Source organism: Ornithorhynchus anatinus, chromosome 2 (genome assembly GCF_004115215.2).
Source record: "Ornithorhynchus anatinus isolate Pmale09 chromosome 2, mOrnAna1.pri.v4, whole genome shotgun sequence".
Taxonomy (NCBI): Eukaryota; Metazoa; Chordata; class Mammalia; order Monotremata; family Ornithorhynchidae; genus Ornithorhynchus; species Ornithorhynchus anatinus.
This window is the reverse complement of record NC_041729.1, coordinates 677,379-692,596: the sequence shown is the minus strand read 5'-3', so window position 1 is coordinate 692,596 and position 15,218 is coordinate 677,379. Positions and strand designations below refer to the sequence as shown.

The 15,218-nt window shown below is 55.5% G+C and overlaps 1 protein-coding gene across 2 annotated transcripts in view; it reads left to right on the top strand.

Annotated features, from left to right (window-relative positions):
- TBC1D24 (TBC1 domain family member 24) overlaps window positions 1–14,750 on the top strand; it is a 37,456-nt gene extending 22,706 nt beyond the window's left edge. The window contains exons 2-8 of one of the 2 annotated variants that reach the window (XM_029049184.2): window positions 1,378–2,379; window positions 4,378–4,395; window positions 7,067–7,225; window positions 9,915–9,978; window positions 10,408–10,503; window positions 12,142–12,364; window positions 12,801–14,750. In XM_029049184.2, coding sequence (XP_028905017.1) covers window positions 1,406–2,379; window positions 4,378–4,395; window positions 7,067–7,225; window positions 9,915–9,978; window positions 10,408–10,503; window positions 12,142–12,364; window positions 12,801–12,964 — 1,698 coding nt within the window. In that variant the 5' untranslated portion in view covers window positions 1,378–1,405 and the 3' untranslated portion in view covers window positions 12,965–14,750. The remainder of the gene's footprint in view (window positions 1–1,377; window positions 2,380–4,377; window positions 4,396–7,066; window positions 7,226–9,914; window positions 9,979–10,407; window positions 10,504–12,141; window positions 12,365–12,800) is intronic. The other variant, XM_029049190.2, reaches the window with a different exon arrangement.
- The last annotated feature ends 468 nt before the right edge of the window (window positions 14,751–15,218 follow it).

The following is a 15,218-nucleotide window of genomic DNA, read 5'->3' as shown; positions in this document are numbered from 1 at the left end:
AATGGCTCAGGTTTCATTTGAGTCTAAGTGGAGCCCCACCAGGGGCTGAAGAGAGTTGGGAGATTCCCTTTGTGTGCAGCGGCTATGCAGGAGTTTGAGAGATGAGCCTCAGCATCGTGGAATCTTCCCCCCAGAGAATAATAATAAAAATGATGGTATTTGTTAAGCACTTTCTATGTGCCAAGCACTGTTCAGGGTAATGAGTTTGTCCCACGTGGGGCTCACACTTTTAATCCCCATTTTACAGATGAGGTAACTGAGGCACAGAGAAGTTGAGAAGGTCACACAGTAGACTAGTGGAGCTGGGATTAGAATCCTCATCCTCTGACTCCCAAGCCTGTGCTCTTCATCTCCTTTGGGTTTGTGAGAAGGTGTCGGGGAGTGGGGGAGGCGGAAGAGTGCACTGGGCAAGTAAGTAGGCGTTGCTCTGAGGCTTGTCTAGCTGAGGCTGATGGAGTGATGTGTGAGAGGTTCACACTATATATCGTGTGTGTGTGTGTGTGTGTGTGAGAGTGAGAGAGAGAATGTGGACACACATCCCTAGCATGGAAACTCTTTGAGGGCAAGGAGCAGGTCTTATGCACCACGTGTTCAGTACATACCATTGCCACTGGGAGTACCTGATTTGAAGGACAGTGGGTGCTTCCTGTGGAATATGGACCCCAAGTGTCAGCCGACCACCTGGGCAGCAGCCGAAGCCAGACCGAGGGTGGGAAGGGTCATTGCAGAGTGGACTTGTTTCCTGTTGGAGTGGGTGGGAATGGGGAGCGAGTCCAGCTGGACCCTGGGAATGCCCTGCAGCTGCCTGGAAATCAGAGTGGTGCAGGGATCCCACAGGGTTGGGGCCAGCCAAAGAGACACCTGAGACCACCCACATGTGCATGTTCTAGGATGTCCTTAAGAATTCCTGAAGCCCCCAACCCTGGGGTTGTGGGGGTGGTCAGGAGTTCCCAGTCACCTGGCCTTTGGTGCTGGGTGGTGACATCACCAGCCCCTGCTTACTAAAGGGGCAGGCTGGAGCCAGTTGGCTTGTCAATGCTGAGCCCCAGGGGTTCATCTTTCTAACAGGATGTCCATCCTTCAGTCGTATTTACTGAGCGCTTACTGTGTGCAGAGCACATCCTTGCTTGCTGTGTGATCTCAGGCCAGTCTCTCGACTTCTCTGGGCCTCAGTTACCCCTTCTGGAAAATGGTGGCTAAGTTCCAGCTCTCCCTCCAGTTTAGATTGTAAGTCCCCTGTTGAAGGGGCAGGGACAGCGTCCCACCCAATCTCGTCTCCACCCCAGGACTCAGCACATGAAAAGCATTTCCCAAGTCCTTCAATCATTCATTCATTCTTGCCATGATTACTACCTTATCTTTTTCCTTCCCATACAGAGGCAGAGCCTGCCTCGTCCCACCCACCATGGCCGAGCCGGCCTACAGCCGCTTCGTCGACCACACCAAGATGAAGGCCGAGATGCCTGACCTGGGCCCCAGGGAGCTGGCGAGCACCGAATTCCCAGAGCTGAAGCAGCTGGCCCGCCAGGGCTACTGGGCCAAGAGCCACAGCCTGCGGGCTGAGGTATACCGGAAGCTGATCCGGGCCATCCCCTGCCGCACGGTGACCCCGGACGCCAGCGTGTACAGTGACATTGTGGGTAAGATAGTGGGCCAGCACGGCCCCGGCACCCTCCCCCTGCCCGAGTTCGTGGAGAGCAGCCTGGTGCCCAGCTACTGCCTGACGACCGAGGGCGCCGAAGCTGTGCGCAAGATCCTGCTGTGCCTAGCCAACCAGTTCCCCGACATCTCCTTCTGCCCGGCGCTGCCAGCTGTGGTGGCCTTGCTCCTGCACTACAGCACGGACGAGGCGGACTGCTTTGAGCAGGCCAGCCGCATCCTGGCCTGCAACGACCCCAGCCGGCGCCTGCTGGACCAGAGCTTTCTGGCCTTTGAGTCGTCCTGCCTGACCTTCGGCGACCTGGTCAACAAGTACTGCCAGGCGGCCCATAAGCTGCTGGTGGCCCTGTCCGAGGACGTGCTGCAGGTGTACTCGGACTGGCAGCGCTGGCTTTTTGGGGAGCTGCCCCTCAGCTATGTGGCCCGCGTCTTTGATGTCTTCCTGGTGGAGGGCTACAAAGTGCTGTACCGGGTGGCCCTGGCACTCCTCAAGTTCTTCCACAAGGCCGGGGGGCCGGCAGGGGGCACCGCCGCGGCCCCGGGCCGCGTGCAGCAGGACATCCGGGCCTTCGTCAGGGACATTGGTAAGACCGTGTCGCCCGAGAAGCTCTTGGAGAAGGCCTTCGCTATCCGCCTCTTCTCCCGCAAGGAGATCCAGCTGCTGCACATGGCCAACGAGAAGGCCCTGAAGCAGAAGGGCATCACCGTCAAGCAGAAGAGGTGAGGCCAGGCATCCCCGACCCTGCCCGCCTCGGCACTCGCTCCCTGACCCCCACCTAAAACAGCTGGGCCCTGAGCTCGTCCCCTCCCCACGGGCCCCTCGGCCCTGTCCCATTGGTAGCTGCAGCCCTGGAGTTCTCTAGCTGTTCTCAGAATCTGCCTCTTGCCATTTGTCACTGTCTCCTCCTAGATCAATTCATCAGGGTTTACTGAGCACCTGCTGTGTGCAGAGCACTGTACTGAGAGCTCAGGAGAAAAGTTAGACACTATCTCTGCTCTCAAGGAACCTTACAGTCTAGTGGAGACAAGCTAAAATAAGACCATGAAGTAACAGGATATAAAGTGCAAAGGTGGGGTGAGAACCCAAGTATTTGGGTAATGTGCAAGTGCTGAAATGGCTATGTGGTGCGTGGAGACAGTGAGGAAGTGAGCCAAGTCATGTCTAGTGCTCACTGGGTACAGAATACTGTACTCTGAGTTTGGGAGAGTATAATACAACAGAATTAAGACATGTTCCCTGCCCACAAAAAAATGTGACTTCAAAGGGCTGCTGAAGATGGAGAGAGCAGTCGTCTGCTGGGTGTGGATGGGGAGGGAGTTCGTCAGGAGAGGGTGTAGGTGAGGGGCTAGTGGCGAGAGAGAATAAGGCACAGTGAGTATGCTGAATTGAGAAGTAGTGTGCAAACTGGGAGACAGCAGGACAGAAGGATGGATAGATCATGGGGAGAGTGCTGATTGAATACCTTGAAGCTGATGGTCAGGAGTTCCTGCTTGATGTGCAGAGGACTAGAGGTTTAAAAAAAAAATGATCCAGGCAGCAGAGTGGAGTGTATCCACTCCTGGAGAGGAAGGAGATGGGAAAGTCTTTGAGGTGGCTGATGCAGTGATCTACTTGGGAGATGCCAGGTAGCTAGACCAGTATGGGAACAGTTTGGATGGAGATTCTGGAGTTGTTGAGAAGGAAAACTTAACACGATATGGTGACTGCCTGAATGTGGAGGTTGAAAAAGAGGAGTTGACGATAATGTCAACTTGTAGGTTTGAGAGACGGGGATGATATTGGTGTCTTCTGATCAGAATATTAAGTGGAGGCAAGTATTCGGGAGAGAAGAGGGGTTCAGTTTTATACATGTTATGTTTGTCATGTGGTGGGACATCCAAGCAGAGATCTTGGAGGCAGAAGGAAATGTGAGATTTGGAGAGAGGTTGAGGGTTGGGAGTCATTGGCACAGAGATAGCTGTCAAAGCCATGGGAGCAGTTTTAGGTAGAGAACAGAAAGGGACCCAGAATTAAGCCTTCAGGAACTCCCGCAGTTAGGGGAGTGGGAGGCATGGGAGGAGTCTGTGAGGCTGAGAAAGATGGCCAGGAAGATAGGAGAACCAGGAGAGGAGAGTGTCTGAAGCCAATATTAATGTTTCTAGGAGAAAGGGGTGGTCCACAGTGTTCAAGGTAGCTGAATTAGGGTAGGGCTGAGTCCTTTAGACATGGCCTGGAGGTTGGGAGTCCCCCCAATAATGAACCCGCAATGCCCTTAGGGTGGCCTAGGAGAAAGCAGGAAATGAACTCAATTGTATGTAAGTGCTGACCCCCAGGGATGGATGTATCTGTGTGTGTGTCTCGGATTTCTGTGCCTTCCTTTCTCTACCTCCTGCTAAGAATGTGGCGGCAGGTCTGGCCCTCAGTAACCCCAACTGGGAGAGGTGCTGGCCACCTGGACCTTATCAAGGGCCGTGGTCCCCCAGAGAGCCTGGTAGCGTGGGCGGCAGAGGCGCACACCGGTAAGTCTCAAGCAGTCAGGGGCCAGATGCTTCGTGGCCGCAGCAGCCAGACGGTGCAGGTAGCGTGCGCTGAATGAGGTGAGGCCTTCTGGTTCTGGTTCCTGTCTCCAGGGGTGGGCATGGAGATGTAAAAGCTGCTTTCACCAACCTCTTTTCCTGTCTCTCTCTTTCTCTGCTGCCTCTGCCCACTCCCTGCCCACTGCTCCCTCCTGTCTACAGTGTGTCCCTTTACAGAAGGTAGGTGGGTCCGAGTACTAAACACGAACGCACGAACGCTGGCCCGTCTACCCCTTCTGGCCGGTCAGCTTTCTTCACATGGTCACGCTCCTGTGGGAGGGCCAGCACGGTCCTAATGGGAAGGAGAAGAAGCTTGGGGTGCCTGGTGTGCCACAGGGAGACCCACTCTTCCCAGGCAGGGCTGGGGGAGGTCTTGGGGCTGTCCCAGAGAAGGACTTCCTCCCTGAACCACCAATGCCACAGATCCCGTGAGCATCCCCTATGGATCCCTTACTTATTGACCCAGGGCACTGTGCAGAACATTAGGAGGAGTGAGGTAGACAGATTCCCACCCTTCGAGTGCTCCCAGTCTAGAATGGTGCAGGGACAAGTCACGCCCCTCTCCTCCTCCCCCCCCAACCCTAGAAAATCCACAACACCACGCCCTCTGGGAGCTCCTGGGCAAATACTCCCAGAGCAACAATAATAATAATCGTGGTATTTGTTAAGCCCTTACTATGTGCCAGGCACTGTTCTAAACACTGGTGTAGATATAAAATAATAGGGCTCACAGTCTAATCCTATTTTACAGATGAGGGAACTGAGGCACAGGGAAGTGAAGTGACTTGCTCAAAGCCACACAGCAGTCAAGTGGCCCAGCTGAGATTAGAACCCAGGTCCTTCTGAACCTAGACCTGTGCTGTATCCTCTAGGCCATGATACTTGTGCCAGCAGTACACCTGGCAACAAACAGTGGGCTCAGGCTGCATCCCATCTGCCACTCGCCTCCTTACCTTGCACAGCTTGAGACCCTGAGGGTCTGGGGGAGGGGGGCGGTCTTGGCTGGGGTGTGTCTGGCAGGGGCATGCAGACCCAATGCTAACACCTGGGTGTCTGACATTTCCCTCCAAACCTGCACCCCTTTTTGCCCTGAGCCCACTCATCAGGCAGGGAGAGAACTAAGTGAGCGACTGGGGGGTGGCCGGTCAACCCAGGGTTGAGTGAGTGTCCATCAAGATAGCCACAGATCCCAGCTGCTGCTACAGATCCTCTTCTGGGCGAAGGTTGGCTGGTCAGCCCAAAGAAGGTGACCAGATATCAGATCCACCCAAGATGGGGCTGGAACTCAGAGGAGCTGGAGGCTCAGAGCTGGAATCTCCTCCTTCCAGGGAGAGGACACTGTGTCAATCAATAGTATTTACTGAGCACTGAATTAAGCACTTGGAAAAGTACTGAGAGGGCCAGCCCTTGTTTGGGGGCTCCCTCTCATCTCTTATCTGAAACCCCTTGGTTCCATCTCACAGCTTGCAGGCTCCTCTTTATCCTCTGCATGCACCCCACCTCCCAACTCCAACACACACGCACCCCTACCTCCCTTTAAGGGAGCCGTAGCCTTTGCAACATCCCTCCCTTGCAGGAGAGGCACTGTGGCCTAATAAGAGGAGCAGCGGCCTGGACTCATTCCTTCATTCGTATTTGAGCGCTTACTGTGTGCATAGCACTGTACTAAGTGCTTGGGAAAGTACAATACAACAGTAAACAGTGACATTCCCTGTCCACAGTGAGCTTATGATCTAGAGAGATCTAATCATCGCTGTACTCCTGCATTCTCTGTGACCTTGGGCAGGTCCCTTTAATGCCTCTGGGCTCCCATTTTCCTGTCTGTACAATGGGGGTGAGATCCCCGCTGCCCCACCCCCTCCCTCTGTCATTGAGTTCTAGGTGGAACAAGGGACTGGGACTGATCCAGTTCTCTTGGATCAACCCCAGTGCCAAATGTGGTGCCTGGCATCTACTAAATACCATGAAAAATACCCACCTCCTCCACCTCTCCCATTCCAGTAGCGATCATGGACAGCAGCCACCCCCGCCCCCCAACTCTGGTCCCTCTGGTCACTGAGGGCCTGGCCAAGGACCTCTCTGCCAAGCTGCCAACGGCCACCTCAGAGAAGGGACTTCATGGCTGATTGGGTGCCCAGATGGTCGTGCCCCACTCCCCGCCCCCATTGCAGCCAGGATGCTTGGAATTCCTCCTCCAGGTCCCGCTACGTGGAGCTGCTTGTCCGGTGTGTTCTGTTCATGGGCAGCAGCTCGTCCTCTGACTTGGTACTAGGTTTCCCACAGAGAAAAGCAGATTTTCTCCTCTCTTCCCACCTCCCTTAATAGGTTAGTGTGCTGCCGGGGGTGGAGCCCCAGGTCTTCACAGTCTATCAGTTAGAGGTGTCTTTTGAGCACTTCCTGCATCCAGAGCTGGCAGGCACAGATGCTGTGGGAATATCACTCCAGCTCCTGTGGCTGGGATAAGGATGGTGCTGGCTGGCCATGCCCAAGTCACGCCAACCCTCGTCAGCTGATAACCGCACCCAAGTGTAGCATGGCCGAGATTGCTGCCGGCTGATCCAGCCCCTCCCAGGACCTTGTCCTTCCCTTCCCGCAACCCCGCGTTGGCCAAGCACCCACATTCCGACCGGCATGCCCACGTGGCCCATCCATCCGCTCACCCCCGCATGGGCTGAGCACCGACACTCGTGCCAGCATGCACACAGCTCGCGTGGCCTGTCTGTCCCCTCTTACGTGGGCTGAGCGCGGTCCCCAGGCACTGGCAGCAGCATGCCCGTACGCTCCTCGTAACCATCAGCCCATTCCCCTCCAGCCGGGGTTTCATTCTCATGCCTGCATCTCTGCCCTGTAGGCAGTTCGTGCACTTGGCTGTCCACGCAGAGAACTTCCAGTCAGAGATCGTCAGCGTGAAGGAGATGCGAGATATCTGGTCCTGGCTGCCTGAGCGCTTCGCATTGTGTCAACCCATGCTGCTCTTCTCCAGCCTGCAGCACGGCTACAGTCTGACCAGGTAATGCCGTGACTAAGCCCTCCTTTCTTCTGCTCCCTTCTGTCACCTTGACCTTGCTCCCTTTATTCATCTCCCCAATCCCAGCCCCACAGTATTTACATTCATATCTGTAACTTATATCAGTGTCTGTCTCCCTCTTTAGCCCGTAAGCTCATTGTGGGCAGGGAATGTCTATTGTTGTATTCTCCCAAGCACTTAGTACAGTGCTCTGCACATAGTCAATCATGAATTGAGAGCTTGCTGAGGTAGCAGGGCCTGGGTGGTCGTGTCAGTACCTCCGACACCCCAGGGCCACATGGGGCAGTGGACTCCTGAAGGTGGTCCTGCTGATATCAATTAGTGGTATTTATTGAGTGTTTACTGTGTGCAGTGCACTGTACTAAGTGCTTGAAGAGTACAGTACAACAGAGTTGGTATTCACGTTCCCTGCCAGTCCACCCACCCACCGATAAACTGATAGCACAAGAAGCAGCGTGGCTTAGTGGAAAGAGCCCGAGTTTGGGAGTCAGGTCATGGGTTCTAATACCGGATCTGCCTCTTGTCCGCTGTGTGACTTTGGGCAAGTTGCTTCACTTCTGCCTGTTACTTCATCTGTAAAATGGAGATTGTGAATCCCACATGGGACAATCTGAGAACCTTGTATCTACCCCAGCACTTAGAACAGTGCTCAGCACTTAGAACAGTGATCAGCACATAGTAAGTGCTTAACTACCATCATTACATCACCTTCTCAGGTTTGTGCTCTGCTCCCACAAGTAGAGGTTGGGGTGGGCCAGGTGCAAGCCCCCCACTGTTCCCACACTTTTTTTATGGTATTTAAGCACTTATTCAGTGCCAAGCACTGTTCTAAGAGCTGGGGAAGATGCAAGGTAGCCAGTTTGGACATAGTCTCTCTCCTGAGTGGGGCTTACAAACTTAATGCCCATTTTACAGTTGAGGTAACTGAGGCAAATAAGTGACTTGCCAGAGATTATGAAGCAGACAAGTGGAAGAGCCAGGATTAGAACCCATGTCCTTCTGACATCCCATTCTGTATCCACTAGATCATGCTTTTCTTGAGCCAAGGCAGCCTCAGGCACACTAGGATGCCTACGTCCCATCTCAGCCTTAGACTCTGCTGCAGATTGCCAGCTGAGCAGGGGCCTGAGCCATTCTGCCTTTCATTCTGGCTCCCTGCAACGTAGGGGAGCTGCCCGGTCACCCCCAGCTAGGTCCAGAGGCTCTCTGGGTCAGTTGAAGGCTCGTGTTTCTCTGGGCCTGCCCATTCCCCGCTCCCCTCACCCTTCCAGCCCAGCTGCAGTAGCTAAAGATCACCATGGCTCCAGCGGTGGAATCTAAACACTGCTCTCTGGCCAGTCGTCCATGGCACGTCTAATCCACGAAGAATTTGCGGATCCGTCTTCTGCCGCCAGCCTCTTGTAAAGTTGCCGCCGCCGTCTCCTCCACTCCAGGAGATTCCTTGCCTCTGGAATGTGGCAGGCTCCGGGGACCCAGGCGAGACAAACCCGGGAAAACAAGTCTTAGTGACCATCCGGAATTACCCCACCCCCAGCCCCTCCATAGTTGCCCAACATTGGTGCCTCCAAGCAGAGTGGGGGGGTCCATCTGGAGGAGGAAAGCTCAGGGCAGGACTTCTGAGGACTGGGTGCCTGGCACTGCCAGGAAAACCTTGGGTTGCCGGACCTGTCTGGCAGTGAGGGAGGTCAGGGGGCCTGGACCCAGTTCCGGGACCTTGCTGGGGTGCTGCCAGTGGAGCATGAGCCCCGGGGAGGGGGTAGGATAACCCCCAAACCAATGGGGCTGGACTTGTGCTAAGCACCTGGGAAGGTTTGGCAGAGAGGGAAGACTTGTTCACTGCCTTTGAGGAGTTTACAATCCAAGCCTGCCTCTTCGCCCTGACCCACTGTCTGCCAAGGACTCTCTCAAGCCTCCACTTTTGTGCCACCAGTCAAGAGTTCTGTCAGGTTGGCAGTGTTACCTGTGGCCCAAACTCATCCGACTTGCCAGCTCCAAATCCAGGTCTGCTGGTGAGAGAGTATTAGTCTCAACCCGCCTCACTCAGGTGCCCAGCAGGAAGAGGCCAGCCTTTGGATGCTCCCACAACCGGCGGCTCTCCATCGCTATGGACCATACATCTTGGAGCTGGGCTGCCATTTCTGCCAGCCTGTGCCACGCTGGTGGGAGCACTTGGTTATAGCTGCTTAAAACTTGGCTTTAGCTCTGGGTGCAAAAGTAACCAGTCCTGCTGGGCCTTCAGCCTCCAACCTGGTTACTCCTCTGCTTGGGCAAGGATGTGGCTATGGAGACGCAAGTAGTGCCAGACAAACGGTTTTTCCCCCAGTGTTGTGACTTGGATCACATGGGGGACCCTTCTCAGACTGCTCAGCATGCTGGGAAACCTACCTCGCTACCCTAAACTTGACACACTTACTGGTGTGTTTGGTCTTATGGCCTTCTCCCCTCCCAGCCAGAGTTGGGGAGGGATGAAACACCTTGAAGGGCTGTTGGAAAAGTTAGACTTGGCTGTGCCCTCCCTCTCTCCCTCTTGGAAGTTGTCCACCTGACCTTAAGAGAACTGATGAGAGAGGGTTGTTCTTTAGTGCTGAGGTGGGTCAGATGAATCCCAAGGGGTGGGGTGGGGCGACTGGTGTAGCAGACCCCACTAACCAACAGTTGATCTTTCCCTCAGATTCTATTTCCAGTGTGATGGCCATGAGCCAACCCTGCTGCTCATCAAGACCACGGAGAAAGAGGTAAGTGGAGGGTAAGGGGAGGGAGTGTCATGGGAAAGGAGGGCTTGAGCCCCTGCTCTCCCTGGCCTTCCCCTGGGCAGCCTGGCCATGAGGGTAAGAGGATGGGCTCTCCTCCAAGAGAAGGCTCTGTAATCTTGGTCAGGTAGGACGGGACACCCATTCAGACAGAAGTCCAGGCACGCGCTATCGTCCCTGCAGAGGCCTGAAGGAGCCAAAGTGGCCAGTCATCGCCCTAAGCATCTGCCAAATCTGTATTGCAGCACCCTGGCCATCTTAATGTGACAGAGCAGGGCATGGCCCTTCCTGCATCTGCTGCCTCCCTCCCCCGTGGCGCCCTGATTGCATGGTTCAGGCAGTGGCCCCAGAACTGGGCAGAGGCAGCGGCTGGGGGCCACCACCTCAAGACCAAACCCTACCTTCCCTTCTCAGGTGTGCGGGGCCTACTTGTCAACAGACTGGAGCGAGCGCAACAAGTCTGGGGGAAAACTGAGCTTCTTTGGCACTGGAGAATGCTTCGTGTTCAGAGTAAGCCTCCGGTGGGGAGCGGGGGAATGGCCACCTTGGGAGGAATGGGTGAGCAGGGAAACCGATTATAGCTGACCTGACCTGTGGGGCACCTTCCCCTGTCCCAGGCAGTGATTGATACACCCTGGGGACACAAGGCAGGGAAAGGGGGCAGAGCAGAGACTGTGGCCTCGGCCTCTCCTGCCCACAGCAGGGAGCCTGCCCCAAGCAGTACTCCTGGCTACCGGACTGCCCCAGGGGCCGGATGGGACCGTGCCACTGAAGCAGGGGGGCCTGCTTGGGTCTGGGAACCACTGGTGTTCTGCCACGGTGAAGGTGACCATCACTGAGCAAGTGCTCTGAGTGGACCCCAACTCTGATTCCATGACCCCACTACCTACAGTGGCACAGGCACTAAATCTGTTGCCCAGCTAATAATGACAGTAATAACTGGTATTTGTAAAGTGCTTAGTATGTGCCAGGCACTGTACTAGGTGCTGGGGTAAATACAAGATAATCACGTGGGACACAGTCCATATCCCACGTGGGACTCAGTTACCTCATCTGTAAAATGGGGATGAAGACTGAGGCACAGAGAAGTGAAGTGACTTACCCTAGGTCTCAGAGCAGACATATGGCAGAGTCAGGATTGGAATCCAGATCCTTCTGACTCTCAGGCCTGTGCTCTACCTGGGCTGGATGCAGAAAATTGGGTGTTTTGGGGGGACTGTAGTGCAACAGGAGAATTCCAGGGTAGCAGAGCTTTCCCACAGTACCCTCCTCCCCTCCAACCCGCCTTTTCCCTCAGCTATTGATTGATTGAACATGTGCCTTTGCAGATTTGTGGTTTTGACGGAGTATGAGGCAAAGGACTGTGAGTAGGTAAAATACACCGGCAGCCAGGTGCCTGTCCCCTGCCCTCAAGGATCTGATAGTCTACTGGGGGTGGCCTGTGGGGATGCAGAGCAGATGCTCCAGGCCAAAGTGTTGGAATCAATAGCTGAATGCCCCTAGCACCCTAGATGCCGCTGGCCAGACAGATCCATTAACCTTGCCGAGGCGGCCCTGGTCCTGCCCGCTGGAGTGCCAGGGAACCCTGGCTCTCTCTGACCCTGGGGACCTCTAGGGGTCCAGAAGGAACTAGGGCTGTCTACCCCTCTCCCTGCTACCCCAAATTGTCAGGGGTCCCCTAAATGGAAACCTCATCCAGAATAGAACACCCCCTCCCCCCAGCACCCAAACACCTCAAGTACATGACTTAGTACAAGTCCTCTCTAAAACTGCAGTAATCAGTTGGGACACTCAGATCATTGAGAGACACCCCCCAGGCCCTTTTGAAATCTCACTTTCTCCAAATATCCTCCCCACAAAAGCTCCCCCTTCCCAAGCTTAGTCCATCCAACAGTTGCCCTTAGCACTTATGCTGGCCCACCACAGACATGTTTGACTGAATTTACAATTAAATCTCTAGTCCAGGCTCTTTCTCCAAGCAGGGTGTTTTTGTGTTCTGTCCAGCCTTCTCCACTAGCCATCTAGCTCCCCGTGGCAGAGATGACATCTCTTACTCTGGCTGCCAGTATGGGGCCCTGAACCAGGCAGCAAGTCATGGTGATGAGTCCCTGTTTCCCACCACCCTTTTCTATCCTTCCTCCCTCACAGCTGCAGCCAGAGGTGCAGCGTTACGAGTGGGTGGTGATCACGCACCCCGAGCTGACCAGAGCCACCGAATCTGAGCCGGGGGCGTCGGCGCCTCAGCTCCCTGCTGCCTCTGGGCTCGATCCCTCAGACCGCCTGTCACCCTTCTTGGCCACTCGGCACTTCAACCTGCCATCCAAGACAGAGTCCATGTTTATGGCTGGCGGCAATGACTGCCTCATCGTGGGTGAGTGTCCCCAACCCTCGGGCCAGAGAGGTCAGCCTCCGTTGGGCCTGGTTCAATGTCCCGGACAGAAGTTTCTCATTAGCTTTCAGGGCCCCGGGGGCATGTGGGGCATCAGGCAGCCCCTCCCCAACAGGGACCCAAACGTTGGAAGCCAAACTAGCCAGTGGCTCGTCCACAGGGAGACACTGCTGTCAGTGGTGGGACCTTGAGATGATTGGCCTCTCCCTATATTCCAGAGATCTCTGGCGGTGGGGCTCCAAACCATCCAGGGGGCCCACACTTAGAGGGGTGGTCACACTTAAGGACCCAGAACAACCCTGACCTGGCTGGGGCCGGTGTGGAGGTAAGAAGGGTCAGCTCCACCACCCCCAGCTGGCAAATGGGCATTGTTCCTGTTTGGCTGGGGGTGGTGATGCCTTTTGGACTCTCTACCCAGGGGGTGGCGGTGGCCAGGCCTTGTACATCGATGGAGACCTGAACCACGGCACGACCAGCCACTGTGACACCTTCAACAATCAACCCCTGTGCTCCGAGAGTTTCAAGGTTGCCGTGATGGAAGTGTGGGGCTTCAAAGACTTCGTCACACAGGGAACACAGTAATGACTCTGTTTTGGGGATTTCCCCAACTCCCCCAAGCTCAACGAGGAAGAGACCGCCCTGCCACCCAGCCAGTGCAATAGCCAAGGCTGGCGGCTCCAGCCGGCTTCATCCGTGGTCCGGTAGTCAGCCTGGACATGGTGTGGCTACATCAGCCACTTGTCTGTCTTGTGGGTGGTACTTGGTTTGTGGGAGGACGAGCTCTTGGGCCCTAGTGTCTGCCCTGTTCATGTCAGGTTTTTGGTGATGCTCAGGAGCTGTGTAGCCTCCGTGATACTGTGAACCCCAAGCCCTGTCCCTCAAGGACCAACCCACTTCCTTATTTCAGTTTCATTCCCCTCTCCCTGGGGGGATAAGAGAAGGGGGGGGCTGCTGCACACCAGGTGTGGCCCCACCCACCTCTGGCACCCAGACCAGATGGCTGACAGCTGAGTCTTGGGGCCCAGCTCTGAGAAGACAGGGCAGTCAGTGATAACCCAGTCCTCCCTCCCCAAGCTGCAGCCTGGCAGGGAGGAGAGAGGCCAGCACAGGCTCCTCAGGAGAGTTTCAAACTCCACCTCTGGCTGGTAACTGGCCAACGTCCCCAGCCGTCCACAAGTTGAATGCTACCCAGGCAGATTAACCTCCTCAAACCCTCAGCAACCGGCCCAGACCAGCGTCGCTGCCGTGGGTACTGGGGCCCATCCCCGTGCCTGTCCTGACCACTAGCGTAAGCACTGGTCACAGGCCACTGGTCCACCCTTGCCAAAATACTGAGAAACGGAACAGGGGTCTGAACTGGAGCCTTCATGTTTCTCTGTAATTGCCCAGGTGCTGCCTGCCAGCATTAGCATAGGGACCCTTCCCTCCTTCTCCCCTTCCATCCTCCCATCCCACCCCACACAGGTGCTGTTGGCATTTCTCAGATGTTGATCTCCATGAATGTAACCCTGACCCTGGGCTGACAAGCAGCCGGCACAGGTACCAGCCTCCCCTTCCTTCCCCTCCCCTCTCTCCCTGGGCAGCCTGTATTCTGCTGGGCCGGGAGGAGGCAAGTGGCTTCAGAACATGTGCCCTGCACCTACCCCACTGGGGGAGCTTTCGTGGGATTGTTCTCTGCGCCTTCTTGCCCTGATGTGAGGGTGGGTGGACGCTGCCTGATCTGAGCCCCAGCTGGAGGTGAGGGGGCCTCACCCCCACCACTAGTTCCGAAGCCCAGGGTTTCGTGGTGGCGGGGGTTGGGGAGGCTGAGCCTCCAGGCTGCATCTCGCCCCCTGGCTGTGCCACTCATGTCCCCAGCTCCAATGGTGGGGTGCCCCATCTTCCACAGGGATGGCGTTTGGGCTCGTGTTGGCCTGTCTGTGCCCCAGGATTGCCCTGCCACTGCCCCAGGGCTGAGTTGGCCAGGTCCTCTCTCTGCTCTATCTTGTCCCGGCCGGTGCCCCGTGCCCAGCTGTGCCGCTGCTGAGTGGCGTAGGGTGCGGTCCCACTGTGTGGACTCTGCTGCTTCCTGGTGTCAGTCCAGGGCGGCTCCTCGTGGGGTGCCAGGGTTGGGTGGGACCCACATATCTACCCCTACATCTGGGGTGTGAAACCAGCATGGGAGTCATTCCTCCCCTCCTCCCCAGATCCAGGGGACCACCACACAGCCCCCATTTTCTGGGTGGTCAGAAGGTGCTCTTCCTCCTCCTATTCCTTGTCTGTGCTGTATCGCCTGCCTCACCAGTGGAGCCTGCCCTGCTGGGCAGCTGACCATGTATTTGCCCCTGTGCAAAAGAAATTGAATGAATAAAATGCAGAATGTGAGATACTTGGTGGATGGCTTTTATTCAGTTTCACATGGCAGTTACCATCCAGCTGGTCTCCTCCATCTGGCACAAACAAGGCACCGGATGCTTTATAAGGATGCAGCTGAGAAGAGGGCTGGAATGCCAATGTCCTGGGTCTTTTCAGCCCCAACTAGAAACTCTCAGGTTGGTCAGGTTTAACAAATACAATTATCATTATTTTCATTATTATCATCATTATCTTACTATGTGCCCAACACTGTAGTAACTGCTGGTGTAGATACAAGGTAATCAGATCCCAAATGGGGCTCACAGTCTAAGTAGGAGGGAGAGCAAGTGTTGAAATGTCACTTTGCAGATGAGGGAACTGAGACATAGTGAAGTGCCTTGCCCAAGATCACATAGCAGGTAAATTGTGGAGCTAGGATTAGAATCCAGGTCCTCTGAGTCCCAGGTCTGGACTCTTTCCTCTAGAACACGCAGACTTAAAT